Consider the following 17,527-nt stretch of genomic DNA (forward strand, 5'->3'; position numbering starts at 1 on the left):
GTTCACATCAGCGAATTATTTCTCCAGCAGACTTTTGAGGCATCTGGCTAAATGGAGATAATTATTGACAGTCTATCAGTCATTGGGTCTCAGTGGACTCTTCAGATTCAAGCACACCAATATGATACAAGCAGAGTAGACCTCATAGGCATGTAGTTAGGGTCCCATTGTTAGGTAGCTGTTAACAGATTGAAAAACATTAGAACTGGACTCCTCCTTCATAATAAATATCTTATAAAGCCAATGGGAAACTTCAGGACTCTAATTATTGGTCAGAGCAATGGTACCTGAGCTATTTCTGTCCCTGAAAGGAGACTGGATGTCCTAAATTGCTCAGGGGGTCATTAATGGATATCTCTCTTACCCTGCTTCTGGGAGCCCTAAACCCTGTAAGATTATTATATTTTATTAATTAAGCCCAGCATATACCATGCTGTTAAATGGTTATTAGTTTAAATTGACTAAATACACTTTTTGTTTCAGTCTAGTAGATTGTTTTTTAATGGCAGCAACCTAAACATTGCAGAATGCCTAGTTAGATGAGTATGAAATGTATATACAATAAGATACTATGCATTTGTGTAAAATAACAAGGGTATTATTTGGGTGCTGATAAGGAAAGATCTCCTAGAAAAAAAAAAACAGAAATGCAAATTAAAATGATTTTGAGATTCTATCTCACCCCAGTCAGAATGGCTATCATCAAGAACAAAAATAGTAATAAACATTGTCTAGGATATAAGAAAGAGGCACGCGCGCGCATACACACATACACACACACACACACACACACAATAATAATAATAACAACAACAACCCAACCTAATTCTATGTTTGAAAAAGAAAATAGGCCGGGCGGTGGTGGCGCACGCCTTTAATCCCAGCACTAGGGAGGCAGAGCCAGGCGGATCTCTGTGAGTTCGAGGCCAGCCTGGGCTACCAAGTGAGTCCCAGGAAAGGCGCAAAGCTACACAGAGAAACCCTGTCTCGAAAAACCAAAAAAAAAAAAGAGACCTTGTCTCAAAGAAAAAGAAAATAGGCCATACTTGGCATGAGGGCACAAGCCTGGGTTACAAGCCAGGCAAGACCCTGTTTCAAAACAAGAAAACAAGAAGGTCATATCTTCATTACAGATATCATTTTCAGCTGTGAACAATGCCAAGCCTGGGTATGTATCTGCATGCTGGACCTGTTCCTGAAGCCCATGTTGACTGACAATTACTGATTCTCTTTCTCATCAGTGCTGCCTTTCTGGACACAAATGACTATTAGCTCTTAATATCCACCTTGTGACTTTCTCAAATATAATCTTTGAGAGCTGGGTACAATGGCTCACACCTGCAATCCCAGCACTATAAAAGAAGAGACAGGAAGATCCCTGCAAACTTGAGGCTAGCCTGGGCTACATAGTGCGTTCCAGGTGAGCCTGTGCTACAGAGTAAGACCCTATCTCAAAAGGAAACAAACAAAAACAAAACAAAACAAAAAAACAATTTTCAACAGCAACAACAACAACAACAAATCACATCCATCCTTTGCTGGTAAGAAGCTGACTAAACTTAAGTGAACTGTCCCATGTCTAAGCATAAAGATGGGAGTTTGGATCTGCTACAGGCGAGAGCATGTTTGACATAGAGGAGAGATGCCAGGGAGATGACTCAGGGGAAAAAGCACTTGACGTGCAAGACTAGGGACCGGAGTTCATATCCCTAGCACCAACACTTAAAACACTGGCAGGTATGAGGGCCCACCTATAATCCCAGCTCAGGAGGTGCTTCAGTGAGAGACATTGTCTCCGTAAATAAAGTAGAGAGTGGTTGAAAACATCTGATTTCAACCTCTAGCCTCCACATGTATGCACATACCTTTGAACAAATAACATATACATTCGTATCACACTTACAAATATATGCAAAAAAGAAGAGGCTGGGCATGTTGTGCACACTTTTAATCCCAGCACTTAAGACACAGAGGCAGGTGGATCTCTGTGAGTTCAAGGCCAGCCTGGTCTACATGTCAAGTTCCAGGGCAGCCAACCATAGGGAGACCTTGTCTCACAGTGGGGGTTGGGGAAGAGGAAGAGGAGACAAGGCAAGGTGACCAAGCTGGTATGGTAACACACACACACACACACACAAAGACAACTGACACAGAAAGTCAAGGCTGAATGTTTTTTTTATTTTTAAAAAAACCTTCACTAACCACTCTCCCCCAGGTAGTCCTTGGTAGCAAGAGGAATTAGAGAAGCCTTACAAACTCCACAAACAAGTCCCTCTGATCACCACTGAACACCCACTACATGCCCTTCCCAAGCCTGGATCTAGGGAGGGGAAAAGGGAAACGGCCCAGTACCAGTCAGCCACTGCTCCAATGCTGTGAGGGGGGTGTGGAGGCAAACCCTGGTCATCAATGGATCTGTAGTCCTTTTGTGCAAATGTCTGTCAGGGGTGACGTGGGGCCATTCCTCTGGGCACAGCTGTGTAATGCCTGGATGGAGGTAGGGCCTGGGCAGTAGTGCCCTCCCAGAGTCGCCCATCAGGCTTCTTGGAGTAGGAGACATGCAGCCTGAGGGCCTCAGCGTGGCCTGACCCTGCTGCCAGGGACTCTGTCCTCAGTAACCATGAAGATGATGGCCAGTTTGTGGAGCTTTTCTCTGTCCAGCTGCCTCCTCTCCCTGCTCCTCCTCCTCCAGCTGTCATCCAGCTATGCAGGTAAGCATGCTAATTCCAGCCCTACATAGACCTAAGAACAGGAAGGGGGTGTTCTGGGCTTACCTCCTTTAATCATTCTCAAATGTCTATATGTGTTCCTCATCTGCACTTAAGTCTACTGGCATGGTTTCCCTCCTTAGAAACCTTCCTAACTTCTTGTGGAATCCAATTCAAACTTTCTCCCATTCCTACAGTGCTGGGAATCAAACTCGGGGCCTTGTGCAAGCTCAGTTCATGCTTTACTACTGAGCTTTATCCCTGAGCCAAACCTCGTTTTGGTTTTTCACCTTTCAAAAGAGAAAAAACTAAATTCTTGGAGTTGCTGTCAGAGTTTCAAATGCGAGAAAGTCTTTTGTACATTACTGCAGTGCCTGTTTGTAGTAAATCTCAATGAATGTTTGTTGAGGGTCAGGGGGATGGCACACTGGGTAAAGGTCCTTGCCTCTAGGCCTGATAACCTGAATGATAAAATAACACAAATAAAATAATTTTTTAATATTTGAGTTATAGCATCTCATTATGTTTGAGACAGAATCAGGCAGCAATAAGTTTGTATACAGGTTCCTGTTCCCCAACTAGGGGGAGAAATAGAAACACAGAAGACAGAGTCCTACCTCAGGGAGCCATGCCTAGCCCATGCACCCCCTAAGGACACCCCGCTCTAAGGAAAAACCCCACCTACTTGCCAGTAGCTGAATCTCACTGGGAAGATGTTCAAAGAAGGATCTGGAGCTGGGGCGAGGCTGTAGAGTGACGCAGTTATTTCCAGAGTGCGTGACTTCACAGGGAACAAGATGTGAGGACAGAGGGCTGGAAGCACTTAGGAGGAGCAGGTCACATTCCAAGGTGGAGGCGAGAATCAGAGCTGAAGAGTCAGATGAACACAGCTGGCAGAGAAGTGGAAGCCATTGTCCAGATGATTTCATGTTGGAACATTCTATGCTAGACACTCAGAACATATCTTTAACTAGAGACTGCTTACTTTGTATCTGTTCAAAGTTTAGAAACGAGGCCCGCTGAGGCTTTTGAATTCCATTTAACTCCTCAACCTGGTGTGATGGTGAGCCCCTGTAATCCCAGCATTTGTGAAATGGAAGCAGAAGGACCAGAAGAAATTCAAGTCACCCTCAGCTACATGAAAGACTAAGGCCTGCTTTGGTTTCAAGTACCATGTCTCAAAAATGGGGAGATGAAGAGATGGCTCAGAAGTTAAGCATGCTTGCTGCTCTTGCAGAGGATCCAAGGTTGGGTTCTCGGCACCAATATCTATGGGGAAACTCATAACTACTTGTAACCCCAGCTCCAGAGGACTTTACAGCCTCTTCTCAATTCCAAGGGCAGTCACACAAAGGTGAAATACATTCACCCACACCGGCACAGACACAAAATCTTTAAAAGAAAAAAACTGATTGTCCTAAGCCAAGCATGGTGGCACATGCTCATAATTCCAGCACCTGAAAAGTTGAGACAGGAGGATTGCTGTGAGTTCAAGGCCAGCTCAAGCAAGACCATGTCTCAAAATTAGTAAGTAGGGGCTGGAAAAGATGGTTCTGTAGTAAAGAGTATGTACTTCTCCTACAAAAGACTGGATTTTGGTTACCAACACCCACATCCATGGGGTTGCTCACAACACCCTGTAACTATAGATCCAGGAGGACCAAATGCCTCTGGCCTCTGAGGGCACCTGCACTCTTATGAGGGCTGATGTAGACAAATACACACGCACACACACACACACACACACACACACACACACACACACACACACCAAATCACTGGATGTGGTGGTATACAACTTTGATCCCAGCACTTGAGAGGCAGAGGCAGGCAGATCTCTGAGTTCCAGGTCAGCCAAGGATATATAGTGAGACCCTGACTCAAAAATAAATAAAATAAAAATTAAAAATTGATTTTCCTCTCTCTTACTCTTTTTTTGAAGTAGGTTTCCTATGACGAACTTGTCACATCTGACTCTTGGTTTCTTTTCTTTGATGTCTTGGACAGGACAGTTCAGAGTGGTAGGACCAGGGCATCCCATCCGGGCTTTAGTTGGGGATGAAGCAGAACTGCCATGCCGCATATCTCCTGGGAAGAATGCCTCGGGCATGGAGGTGGGGTGGTACCGTCCTCCCTTCTCTAGAGTGGTTCATCTCTACCGAAATGGCAAAGACCAAGATGCAGAGCAGGCACCTGAATATCGGGGACGCACAGAGCTTCTGAAAGATAGTATCGGTGAGGGAAAGGTTACCCTCAGGATTCAGAATGTGAGGTTCTCAGATGAAGGAGGCTTCACCTGCTTCTTCAGAGATCACTCTTACCAAGAGGAGGCAGCAATGGAGTTGAAAGTGGAAGGTGAGTTTGCCAAGGTGGATGAATAATTTCTATTCTCCCCTACAATCCCTCCCTTAGGCTTCTTAACTTAATGGTCTAAATATCCTTCTCATGATTCCCATATTCATTACACAATATGACCTGTGGAGGAGTTGACCTCGCCTTCAGCCTTCAGTCATTCAGCTAAGGTCTTTCAACCCAAACATGTCACTTCTGAGATCAGTTCCAGTAAACAGGAACTTCTATGCTGTGGCTGTTGGTTATTTTGTTATTTGAAATGGGAAAGAAACTGGAATCAAAGTCAGTGTTCATGGATAAGAAAGCAGCATTAGATAAGAGATGGTATCTAAGCTAGACAAATGCTTTTGCACTTCAGTTTTTATTTGGTTTTTTGTTTGTTTGCTTGCTTGCTTGCTTGTTTGTCTTCCTTTAATGATGGCTTTTCAATATGGAACCCTGGCTGGCCTGGAACTCACAGTGGTTCTCCCGTCTCTGCCTCCTAAGCACTAAGAGCTGAGATTAAAGGCATGTGCCACCACAGCTAGCTTTTATATATATAACTTGGGCAGTCCTCCATCCACAGCCTCTGGTGTGCTGGGACTAAAAGCATGAGTCATCACGCTCAGCTTAAAATGATTGTTTTAGAGCCATACCAGATAGCTTGGGTGCTTCCCATGAGAACTTGTTGAGTGACATAAGCAAGCCATAGAATCTAGGGAACAAAAACATGTCCCTGTGTTTGAGTGTATTTACATACATGTACACACACACATATACATATATACTCAGTATATATGTATATGTATATATATATATATGCATATATGTGTGTATTATATGACAGGTATATAATTCGTGTGTGTGTGTGTGTGTGTGTGTGTGTGTGTGTGTGTGTGTGTGTGTGTTAGATATATGGCAGGGATAATTCAGTTAGTAGAGTGTTTGCCTAGAATGCAAGTAGACACTTGTTCAATCCCCAGCACTGCATAAACGGATCTTAGAACCTGAAGCCTGTAATCCCAGCACTTAGAAGTTAAAGTCAGGACAATGAAAAGCCATACACCAGCCTATGTTATAAGAGGCTGTCTCAAACAAAACAAAACAAAAAAGGCTGGAGAGATGGCTCAGTGGCTAAGAGCTTTTTCTGCTCTTGCAGAGGACCAGAGTTTGGTTCCCAGTACCCATATAACTTTAGCTCTGGGAGATTGGATACCTTCCTCTGGCCCCCAAAGGCACCCACACATACCCACACACAAATATACACATAAATAAAAATAAAATAAAAATTAAACACACACATAGGTCGGGGAGACCTATAGTTTTAGCATCATTGCTTCATTTTCATGACTTCATGAAAAGTATACTTTGTGTGATAGCTGATTTTGGAGTTATTATTATTTGTCCTGCCTCAGAGTGGTTAAAAGTGTGGATAGGAAAAATACACAGAGGGAGCTTTGAAAGTTAATTGCTATGTAGTTGAAGAACAAAAGTGTTCTGAGCTGAGCCTCTGATCCTGCCTGCCCCTTCCTCCTCACCACCTGCAGCATGAGCATCATACAATCCATCGGTTTTGTATCTGAGGTGGGGGTGACTGTTGCCAGGCTGAGACCAGAAGATGCATTGTACGCCCAGTAACAAAGCGCTATTTCTAGAGACAGCTTGCAGGGACATGAAAATAGCTGTGCGCCACAGAATGTTCTCAGACAGCTGTTTTTGCTGGGGAATTTTTACTCACAAAGAAGTGGAGGGTCAGAACTTCAGAATACAGATTTTCCCTCTTCCTGCTCAGCAAATTCCCAGTTCAACTGCCAACTCCAGCACACTCGCTGAGGCCCTGCACGTTACAAGAAAGAAAGATGGAGGAGGGGGCAGAACACACACTAAACAAGGGAGAATGCTTTTCTTTGAGGGATCTCCACATTCCAAATCCCTCCAGTCATCTCCGGTTTTGCTTGTCTGAGAGAGAGGGGAAGGGGTGGAGTTTCGTTCACAACACTGAATAAGATTTGGAGAGTAGTAGCACAGGCCTGTAATCCCAGCATTTGGGAGCTAGAGGCTGGAGGGCAAGGAGACCTCAAGAGCAGACTCGCCCTGGTTTAAAAACAAAACAAAACCAATGGCCACATTATCCCTCACTAGAAACAAGCCCACTTTACTATCAAAATAAGGCCAAACTTGTTTCTCCAGTCTATGTTTTTTGTTTGTTTGTTTGTTTGTTTTGAGACAGGTCATATAGGCTGACCTGTGACTTGCAGCAATCCTCCTGCTTCAGGCTCCTGAATGCTGGGTTTACAGGCTTATGGCACCATGCCTGGATGTGTCAGCATTTTGTGTAGTCAGACTTTTTCCTCAGGACTGCCAGCTCCCCTATAATGACATAGTGACATATCATTAATTACAAAAGCTCAGTTGATAGCTTAGCTTATTACTAACTAGCTCTTATAACTTAAATTAACCCATTTTTATCAATCTACTCTTTGTCTCGTGGCTTTATTACCTTTACTCTGTACTGCTCATCTGCTTCCTCTTTGTCTGGCTGACAACTCCACCCTTGTTCTTCCCAGTGTCCTCTGTGCCTCGAAATCCTGCCTACCATTTTATTAAACCAATCAGAGAGACACACCTTTACAGTGTATAAAAAGATTATTCCATATTTCCCCTTTTTTGTCTAAGTAAAAAGGAAAGGTTTTGACTCTGACATAGTAAAACTGTATACAATAAGAATAATTATTAGGTATTGTTTAAATAGAAAGGAAAGGTATTAATTTTAACAAAAGAAACAATAAGAACAATTATCAAGTAAGAATTATATTACAATTGTCCAGCCCATTTGTATTTGGTAAATTTAGAGAAAATACTCCATTATCTATCCTTTCTTGATGAGTCCAAAGTTTTGTACCTAATTTACTTTCTATCATAACTAAGGAAAACTATAACTATCTAATCTTCAATTCCATCAAAGACCCAAGAAGGATATAATATTATTTTAGTAAACAAGAAATGCATTGCAAGCCACTTCCAAAACTAAGAAATGACAGAGACATCTGGCTGCCTGGACAGTCACCCCAAGGTTCCTCTGCAATGTTGGGGCATCCATGTTCAGCCTACAGGCCTAGAATATCTGATAGACTTCTGTGAAGCAGAAATTTTGAAGGACTGTCTCACCTTGTCTTGAAGTTCAGCAGTCTTTTTTCTTTGTGTCCTGCTTGTCCAATTTAGAAAGCATACTATAAGCAATCAAGACAAGGGAAGTTTCTTGCCCAAATGGCTAGTTTTGCCACATTAAAAGCAAACTTTATATGGAGTTTTTTTGGTGCTTATCTGAAGTAAATTGGTGCTGCTAGGAGCAGATGTGTCTCATTGTCATGAAAAGTCCTATGTTAACAAAACATTTTAAATGCTATATTCTACAGGTCTTTGAAGTGTTTGAAGACCATCGGTCTATCTAAAATATATCTCTGTTTGGCTGTGAAAACATACTTGATATGACTACAAGTTTGATTATTATAAGTGACTAACTACTAACCTGCATTTCTTTATTATCCTAAATAGTTTGTAGTAACTTTCAAGGACTAGAAATTGACATTACATTGTTAAATGACCTGCATAGGTACAATACCTTAAACAAGAGTAGAAATGTATGTACAGTATGCTCTAACAAAAATAACCTCAAAATTTGTATCAATATACAAAAATATCTTTTTTTTCTTTTTTTTCTTTTTTCTTTTTTCTTTTTTTATTATTTTATTTTATTTTACAATATAATTTAATTCTACATATCAGCCACGGATTCCCTTGTTCTCCCCCCTCCCGCCCCCCTCCTCTTCCCCCCAGCCCACCCCCCATTCCCATCTCCTACAGGGCAAAGACTCCTCTAAGGATTGAGATCAACCCAGTAGACTCAGTCCAGGCAGGTCCAGTCCCCTCCTCCCAGGTTGAGCCAAGCATCTCTGCATAAGCCCCAGGTTTCAAACAGCCAACTCATGCACTGAGCACAGGACCTGGTCCCACTGCCTGGATGCCTCCCAAACAGATCAAGCCAATCAACTGTCTCACCCATTCAGAGGGCCTGATCCAGTTGGGGGCCCCTCAGCCATTGGTTCATTGTTGAGACCAAGGTTGGATAAAGCACAGGGACAAACAGCCAAATGAATGGAAACACATAAACTACAAAAATATCTTAAACAAGAATAGAAACATATATACAGTATAAAAATAACATTAAATTTGTATCAATATATAAAAATTCATACCAATGTAAAATATTTAAGACTAGTAGTTGCTTTTTTAGTTTAAAAGTAGATTCAATAATCTACCATTTTATCCTATCATTTCTATGTCTCCCTTTTTCTTTTGAGAACAAGATCCCTGAATCTAATTTCCTTTGTTTAGTATCCTCCCTGGCCATGACCAATAACAAGTTGTGACCAAGCCCCCTAAGCAATGACAAACATCCATAACCCAACAAATGATCAAAAACCATCCACTCCAACTCTTGGGAATGTGGGTGTTATGTTCTCTAAACTGCTTCTTGTTGTCTGGGGTAGCTGGAATCTTTGGGGGACCCTGAGAAAATTAGGATAATAGTCAAGTCCTGGCTAGAATAGTCTGTGAGGATGGACTATCTCAGCCAGCAGCCTTGAAGCTATTCTGGATGTAGAACTCTGAGGAAACTACAACAGAGGTATTCTGAGAGGCTGGATCACCTGGGCTACCTATTTTCATTGGTATCTGGTCCCCTTGCTCTGATAACACATAAACTTTCAAAGGTAACATACATATCTGCATTAACACAAATATGGACTATATGTTGTACACAAGCCAGTTAAAGATGATTTTTTTGTTTTATGTTTAAGCAGGTAAAAGGCATATGTCAACTTTATAAGTCCATTTGGACTGTGTAATCAAACTGTAATATAAATCTTTATCCATGCTATATGAAAGGATGGCATGTAATAATATCATGAGGATTCTGTATCCAACAGGATTTATCATGTCTCGTCTCATCTCATCTCAGAGCTGTTCCCATGTCAAGGAATCAGCTTACATGGCACCTTTACTGTAGTCTTTTTTGGCTTCCTCCCCCATGTCCGTAGCCAAGATACTCAGGAGGTCTCCCTTGGTCAAATCTGATCTTTATCTGGAAGGAATCAATAGCTTTCATTTCCTGTGGAAACAAAAGCATAACCTCTCCCCCAGTGTAAGAAAAGCAACTGCTGAACTTTGCCAAGACAGGGTAGGACAGTCCTTCAAAAATTCCTGCTTCATAAAAAAGTCTGGCTGATATTCTAGGCCTGTAGGCTGAAGATGGATGCCCCAGTGTTTCTGCCATTTCTTTTAGTTTTGGATGTTGCTTGCTCTGTACTTCCTGTTTACTAAGGTAACATTATATCCTTCTGGGGTTCTTTGATGGAGTTAAAGACTAGATAGTCAGTTATAGTTTTCCTTGGTTATGACAGAAGGTAGGTTAAATCAGAGCTTTGGACTCATTAAGATAGAATAAATAATAGAGTATTTTCTCAAAATATGCCAAATACATATGGACTGGATATTGTAAATGTAATTCCTACCTGATAATTGCTCTTATTGCTTATAATTTTATGATGTTAGAGTTAAAACCTTTCTTTTTTGTTTAGACAAAAAGGGGGAGTGTTGTGGAATAATCTTTTGATACACTGTGAAGATTTGTCACTTGGATTGGTTTAATAAAAAGCTGAATGGCCAATAGCTAGGCAAGATTTTGGGGTCAGAGAGTACACTAGGAAGAAGAAGGGCAGAGATGTGGAGAATCTTGAGCCAGAGACAGAGGAAGCACGAAAGCAGCATGGGCAGTACAGAGTAAAGGTAATAAAGCCACAAGGCCGAAAGTAAATTAATACAAATGGTTTAATTTAAGTTACAAGAGCTAGTTAGAAACAAGCCTAAGCTATTCGCCAAGCTTTCAAAATTAATGTCTCCATTTCATGATTTGGGAGCTGGCAGGAGGGACAGAAAAATCTGCCTACAAGTTTTATGTTGTAAATCTTAAGGTTTATTCCTTTATTCAAACCAATTCACTGCAACACAGGCTCTGTACAGGGTGATGGGGAAGAAAGCTGGGTGATGTCCCTTATGCCTTTCAGATCCCTTCTACTGGATCAACCCTGGGGTTCTGGTCCTCATCGCACTTCTGCCTGCACTCCTGCTGCAGATCTCTGTAGGCCTGGTCTTCCTCTTTCTGCAGCACAGACTGAGAGGTATGAGCAGTGATTGGGTTTGTCAGGATCCTTTCCTGTCCTTAAGGGATAGTTCATTTTTAAGGTTTCTGAGTTCAGGACTACATAACAAGTTTCACTGAACACTTTCAGATAGGACCCTGTGAAGTAAGACTGACATGTAACAGCTTCATTGCCCAGGAAGAAATTGAATCCAGGGGTGGTTAAGTGACTTGCTCAAATGGCATGTTACAGGCAGTAGAGCTCAGCCCTCCATCGTCCTTAACAATCTCATGAAACTGGGAGAGTAGTCTCTTCAAAGTCAGCCAGGTCTAAAATACTAAGCATTAAAAATAATAATAATAATAAACTTAAGGGCTGGGGAGATGGCTCAGTGGTTAAGAACAATTGCTCTTCTTCTAGAGGATTCAGTACCCACACCATAAAGCTCACAACCATCTGTAACTCTAACTCCATGGGACCTAACATATCTAGCCTCCTCAGGCACCTGCACTCATGTGCATATACCTACATGGAGATATACACACCTATACAAAATTAAAAATAAAATAAAGTGAAAATGTAAACTTTCAAATTTATTTTTATTTGTGTGTGCTTGCTTGTCCGTATGTGCACACATATGTATAGGTGCTCTAAGAGGCCAGAAGGTGTCAGAGTCCCTGGAACTGGAATTATAGGTGGTTGTAAGATGCTCTATTTGGGAACTGAACCCTGGGTTCTCTGCAAGAGCTGCAAGTATTCTTCACCCTTGAGCCATGTCTCCAGCCCCATTACTTCACATTTTAATAAGGATTCTGAAATGGAAGTCTTCACCATATAGAATGCATTCAAAAAAATTGCTCTCCTTGTGTTTTCCATTCAACTGTGGACACAAGTTCAACTGTTGATGAAGTTCTTTTGTGCCCAGAACCTCCAGTCAGAGTCTTCTTAGACTGTGTACTTCCCAGTACCATAGCACAGGTCATGTGTTTCCACCTCCTCTGTTAATAAGAGGATAAGGCAGCAAGGAGTGTTTGGGCCATGGAGAGGAGACAGGTACCAGATCAACAATGGCCCTGCCTTGTGCGCAATAGACAAGTGCTCCACCCTGTTCTACATCCCCAGCACCACAGTGATGTCTTTTCTTTCACCTTAAACTCATCCCAAATGTTTGGTTACTTGCTCCTTGGCAAGGAAAAGGCCCTTTGCTGTTGTGGCTGAATAGAACAAGACAGAGCTAGGCAGCCTAGGATCCGACTCTATTGTAGACACTAAACTTTGAGGAAAATTCTTAGGTTCTCCAAGTCACCAAGCAGAGATAGCATTTTCCCTCTTAAACTGTGGGAAGTTTATAGGAGGATAATGTCATGGAAAGTGCCTGATGTAGATGCAATCATAAAGTAGTATCTCACTAAATGTTCTAGCTCCTAGTCTAATTACAAAATAGTGATCTATTTGGCCATGTGAACTGAGCAAGGTGTGATAGAAGAAGTAATAAAGCTTTATGATATAGGACTGGAAAGACAGCGTAAGGGCTAAGAGCTTGTACTGCTCTTACAGAGGACTCAAGTTCCATCCCTAGTACATATGTCAGACAGCTCACAACTACCCATAACTTCAGGAGATCTGACAACACACACACACAGAGGGAGAGGGAGAATTAAAAATAAAATAAAAAAAAAAAAAAAACCAAACACAATTGAGTGGTTTGAGTATTGTTAGCTCATAGGGACAGTCCTGAAGGCTTTTGAATTCTTAAAAGCTTTTTTTGGAGGTTCTAGCTATGAAGTGCAGCTATTCGTATACCTTTGACCAAAGAACAGCAGGCCCTGCTCTTCTACAAGACAATTCTCTCTAGTCAAACAAGCAGTTTTGGGAGGGACACATGTGGAGTTGTAAGAAAAGAAGGGAGCACTCACCTGGATCAGCACAATCAACCGTGGCAATCACTGGGATGATCAACACCACAGCCAGATTGCCCTCACATCCAGGCTCAGGTTTTATTTCATTATTTAATTCAGACAACACCCACAGAAAGAGCCTGAATTCTTGGTTTTAAATCTAGAGCTCTTCCCACTCTCCTAAGATACAAGCTATTACAAAGTTGCCCACACAAAGGTCCAAGGTGCTGGGTGCAGAAGGGTCCTCATACAGTAGCAGATTGGGGAACTAAAAAGTTGTCTTTTTCTATTTTAGGGAAACTTCGAGCAGAAGTCGGTGAGTTCCAGACACCCCCCTTCCCTAATTCCTCCTGTCTAGTCTTTTAGCTTAACCAAAATGCCCCTTTCTTCAGACCATTTCTGCCTCTCCCCAGTGTTTTGTGATCCCTTCAGTTGGGAATGTCGGTATTTAAAACTATAAGCAGCCGGGCAGTGGTAGCGCATGCCTTTAATCCCAGCACTCGGGAGGCAGAGGCAGGCGGATCTCTGTGAGTTCGAGGCCAGCCTGGTCTCCAAAGCACATTCCAGGAAAGGCACAAAGCTACACAGAGAAACCCTGTCTCGAAAAAAAACAAACAAACAACAACAACAAAAAACTATAAGCAGCTAAAAATTAGAAATCTTATTGTTTCACCTGAGTTCAGCCAGTGTAGACATAAAATCCTATAGCTTGCTTTATTTTGTGTCAGGACTAGAACCAGCTTTAAGAGATTTAAATAGGTCCAGGGAAAGGATCCCCTCTCAGTGCCCAACTGAATCCATTTTCATCTGTTCCTCTTTCAGAGAATCTCCATCGGACTTTTGGTAAGTTCAGACATAGTCCAACCCTCCCAAGTCACTGTGGGATTTCACTTGTGGCCTGGGGAACCAGGACCAGTGGCTCTTAGGTAGGTCCCTCCACCTTTATTCTTTACATTTAAGATCTGTAGGAATATAGCAAAAACTTATGTATCACATTCTAGTGTCAGGCACTACACTAAATTGCACAAATGTAAACTTCTTATATATATGTTTTCATCTTGTGAATTACAAAAGGTAGGTAAACAGATCCTTTGCACATAAACTTGGTTGCCTAGTTGGAAAAATATATATATACTTGAACAAGACACAACTACTGGAACTAAAGACATGGCTCAGTGGTTAAAAGCACTTGCTGCTCCTCTAGAGGACCTAAGTTCTATTTCCTGACCCACAGCAGACATTTTTTTTTTCTTTTCTCTCTTTCTAAAGCCTGTTCACCTTCTCTTCTTAATGCCCACCCCATCTCCACCCTTCCAGCCTTTCAGGGTCCTTCAACTACTTGTGTCCAGGGTTTTAATGAATTGTCAAGGTTTTTCTCATTTCTTTCTCTTCCAGATTTCCCCATTTTTTGTTGTGGACCTGAAGCCCCAACCTTCCTTTAAAAAAAAAAAAATGTATTTATTATGTACACAATGTTCTGCCTACATGCCAGAAGAGGGCACCAGATCAAATTATAGATGGTTGTGAGCCTCCATGTGGTGGCTGGGAATTGAACTCAGGACCTCTGGAAGAATAGCCAGTGCTCTTAACCTCTGAGCCATCTCTCCAGCCCCCAACTCACAGCGGACATCTGTATGAACAGGGCACACACACATAAATGAGAAAAAAAAGATTTTTTGAAACATGGTGTTACTATGTAACCCTGGCTAACCTGAAATTCACTATGTAGATCAGGTTGGTCTTGAACTCACAGAGATTTACCTGCCTCTGCCTCCCCAGTGTTGGGACATATGCTGCCATACCCAGAAAATTACATTTTTAAAAAGTCATCTACTACACTTATATGGCAGAGTTAGTTTTCATGAGTACAACCCAAGCACACGGTTTATCAGAGAAGGCTTCTCTAAGGAAAAAGTAAAGCCGTTCTGAGTAAGGGCTCATGTGGCTCAGGCTGGCCTCAAACTCTCTACGTCATGAAGGATGGCCTTGGGTTTCTGATCCCTCTGCCTTCACCTCCCAAGTGCAGGTAAATGCATATGCAGCTATGCATGCACCAACTAGAATATTAATCCCTCAAGAATGGTCTTTGCATTTTCTTTACTTCAGATTGCACAGTTCCTAAGGACAACACCAACAACAGAAGAGTACCCAAATGTTTGTTGAATAAATTCCATACAAATTAGAAAACAGCGCTAAGCAGAGCACAGAAAATTCCTGCTCTGAGCAATCTTCCTAAACAGCCTTCCTTTCTGAGGCCAAAAGTAACCCTGTTCAATTCTCCTGGCATCTGGCACAGAGGACCCCACCCTAGCATCTGACAGTGGGCTAGTGTGTGGGTATCACACACGTAGTCTTTGACACACACGTAGTCTTTGAACATCCAAAGAAAAACAGTTATTTTTTAATGTGTGTGTGTGTGTGTGTGTGTGTGTGTGTGTGTGTGTGTGTGTACGTACGGTTGTAGGGGGTGAGTGGGTGAGTGTGGGCAGGTGCTAACATAGAAGTCAGAGGACAATCTGTAGGACGACTTGGTTCTTTCCTTCCATCATGTGGGTTCTGGGGATCAAACTCAGGTCTTCAGGCTTAGCAGCAAGTGCCTCTACAAACTAAGCCATCCTGCTGACCCCATTCACTTGAGACAGACTGTCATGTATTTCAGGCTGGCCTCAAATTTGCTACATAGCCAAAGATTACCTTGAATTTTGATCCCCCTGCCTCTACCTCCTGTGTTCTAGGACTAGAGGTGTGAACCACCAAGCCTAGTGCATGCTGTGCTGGGGATGGAACTCAGAGTTCCGTGCATGAAAGGCAAGTTACAAGAATGTAGCTCTACAAACTGAGCTACATTCCCAGCCCCCAGGACTTTGCTTGTAAGATTTGAATGTCTAAATTCTTAACCATTTTTGTATCTTGAAATCATACAGCCAGTGCTAATACTGTGCGTTTTTGAGAATTGATCCCAGGGGCCTCAACATGTGAGATGAGCACTCATTATACTGAACCACATCCCTACCTAGCCTGCTGCTTGCCTTTTTACTGTAAGAAAACCTTAGGAATAGCCAGTTTGGTGGCCTGTAATCCCAGTACCTGGGAGGCTGAGGCAGGACTTCTCAAGTTCAAGGCCACGCATGGCAAGACACCCTATCTCCGAAAAAGCAAACAAAAATGCTAGGGATGGGGGTGAGGAAGGGTTAGTGAGTAGCTGAATATAAACAATGTGTCATGCACCCCATTATTTTATATGCTAAATAAAATCAGCTAAAAAGGAAAAGCTAAATTCAATTAGAAGTTAATGAAAATAAAAACAGTGCACCTCATCCAAATTCATGGACTCTGAAGTTTGTCCCCAGAGTCCTTTGGTGTTTGAGGGCTTCAGGTTTAAGAGTGGGTATGGTATAGAGGGAAACACTCTGTTCTGTTCTACCATTCAGATCCTCACTTCCTGAGGGTGCCCTGCTGGAAGATAACACTGTTTGTTATTGTGCCTGTTCTTGGACCCCTGGTTGCCTTGATCATCTGCTACAACTGGCTGCACAGAAGACTAGCAGGTGTAGTGTCTGGGCAGCAAACAGAACCACTATGCAGCAGGGAACTCAGGCAGACCAGAGTGGAACCAAGGTTCTACATTCCAGGGCTGGGATTGCCTTTCTCCTGTGTCCCCATGCTCACCATCAGAATTCTCAGAAAAACTGAGAACCACTTAATGAGGTTCATGGGTCCCTTAGTGGAAGGGGAGGGTTGTCTAGGGAGGATATGAGGTGTTATTGTGGGGAATCTCCTGCTGATCACCCACCTACTCATTTTTCTTTGTTTGCAGGACAGTTTCTTGAAGAGCTAAGTAAGTTCTCCCCAACACCCCTTTCCATTCTTGAGATCAGTCTCAGGATGCGCCTCTGGAACTCACTATGTAGACCAGCCTGGTCTGAACTTAGGACAATCCTTTTGCCTCTATTTCCAAGTGCTAGGGTCACAGGCATGTGCCACCATACCCAACCTTTCTCCTTTCTTCTAAACTGAACAAGAAAACCAGCATAGGGAAGATGATTAATTACTGAGGGACCATAATCCCAGGAAGGACAGGACAGGAAGGACCTCCTCTCCTGTGAGGGAATGGGAAAGGGAATAACAAGTTTTCAGTGCCAGAGAGGCAGCTTAGCCACTCTTACCTGCTGACTTAACATCTTCCAGTGCCCCTTGGCCAGAATCCCACTTCTGCAGTCTACTTTGACATTCTCCATAATAGTTTTCCTGAACCTCATCTTCAAGACCAACCTAGGGGGTGGGAGAGGCAGAGATAACATGACCCCTGGGGACTGTCTCCTAGGTTCAATGACTTCATGAAAGAAACCACTGGCAGGTTTTTGATCTTGTCTTTCTTCTAGGAAACCCC

The 17,527-nt window shown here is 42.5% G+C and overlaps 1 protein-coding gene across 1 annotated transcript; it reads left to right on the top strand.

The window, feature by feature from the left end:
• The first annotated feature begins 2,569 nt into the window (after positions 1-2,569).
• On the top strand, positions 2,570-16,504 carry Mog (myelin oligodendrocyte glycoprotein). Its single transcript, XM_059282242.1, has 6 exons — positions 2,570-2,711; positions 4,716-5,063; positions 11,165-11,278; positions 13,433-13,453; positions 13,960-13,980; positions 16,488-16,504. The coding sequence occupies exons 1-6, from the start codon at positions 2,621-2,623 to the stop codon at positions 16,502-16,504; spliced, it is 612 nt and encodes a 203-aa protein (XP_059138225.1). The 5' UTR covers positions 2,570-2,620.
• The last annotated feature ends 1,023 nt before the right edge of the window (positions 16,505-17,527 follow it).

Source organism: Peromyscus eremicus, chromosome 16_21 (genome assembly GCF_949786415.1).
Source record: "Peromyscus eremicus chromosome 16_21, PerEre_H2_v1, whole genome shotgun sequence".
Classification (NCBI taxonomy): domain Eukaryota; kingdom Metazoa; phylum Chordata; class Mammalia; order Rodentia; family Cricetidae; genus Peromyscus; species Peromyscus eremicus.

What these genes read in the sequence shown, in the direction of transcription:
- Mog (XM_059282242.1), top strand. Translation starts at nt 2,621, where the DNA reads ATGAAGATGATGGCCAGTTTGTGGAGCTTTTCTCTGTCCAGCTGCCTC. An exon ending in AATGGAGTTGAAAGTGGAAG is followed by an intron (nt 5,064 to 11,164) that starts GTGAGTTTGCCA and finishes TATGCCTTTCAG; the next exon opens with ATCCCTTCTACTGGATCAAC. An exon ending in TCTGCAGCACAGACTGAGAG is followed by an intron (nt 11,279 to 13,432) that starts GTATGAGCAGTG and finishes TTTCTATTTTAG; the next exon opens with GGAAACTTCGAGCAGAAGTC.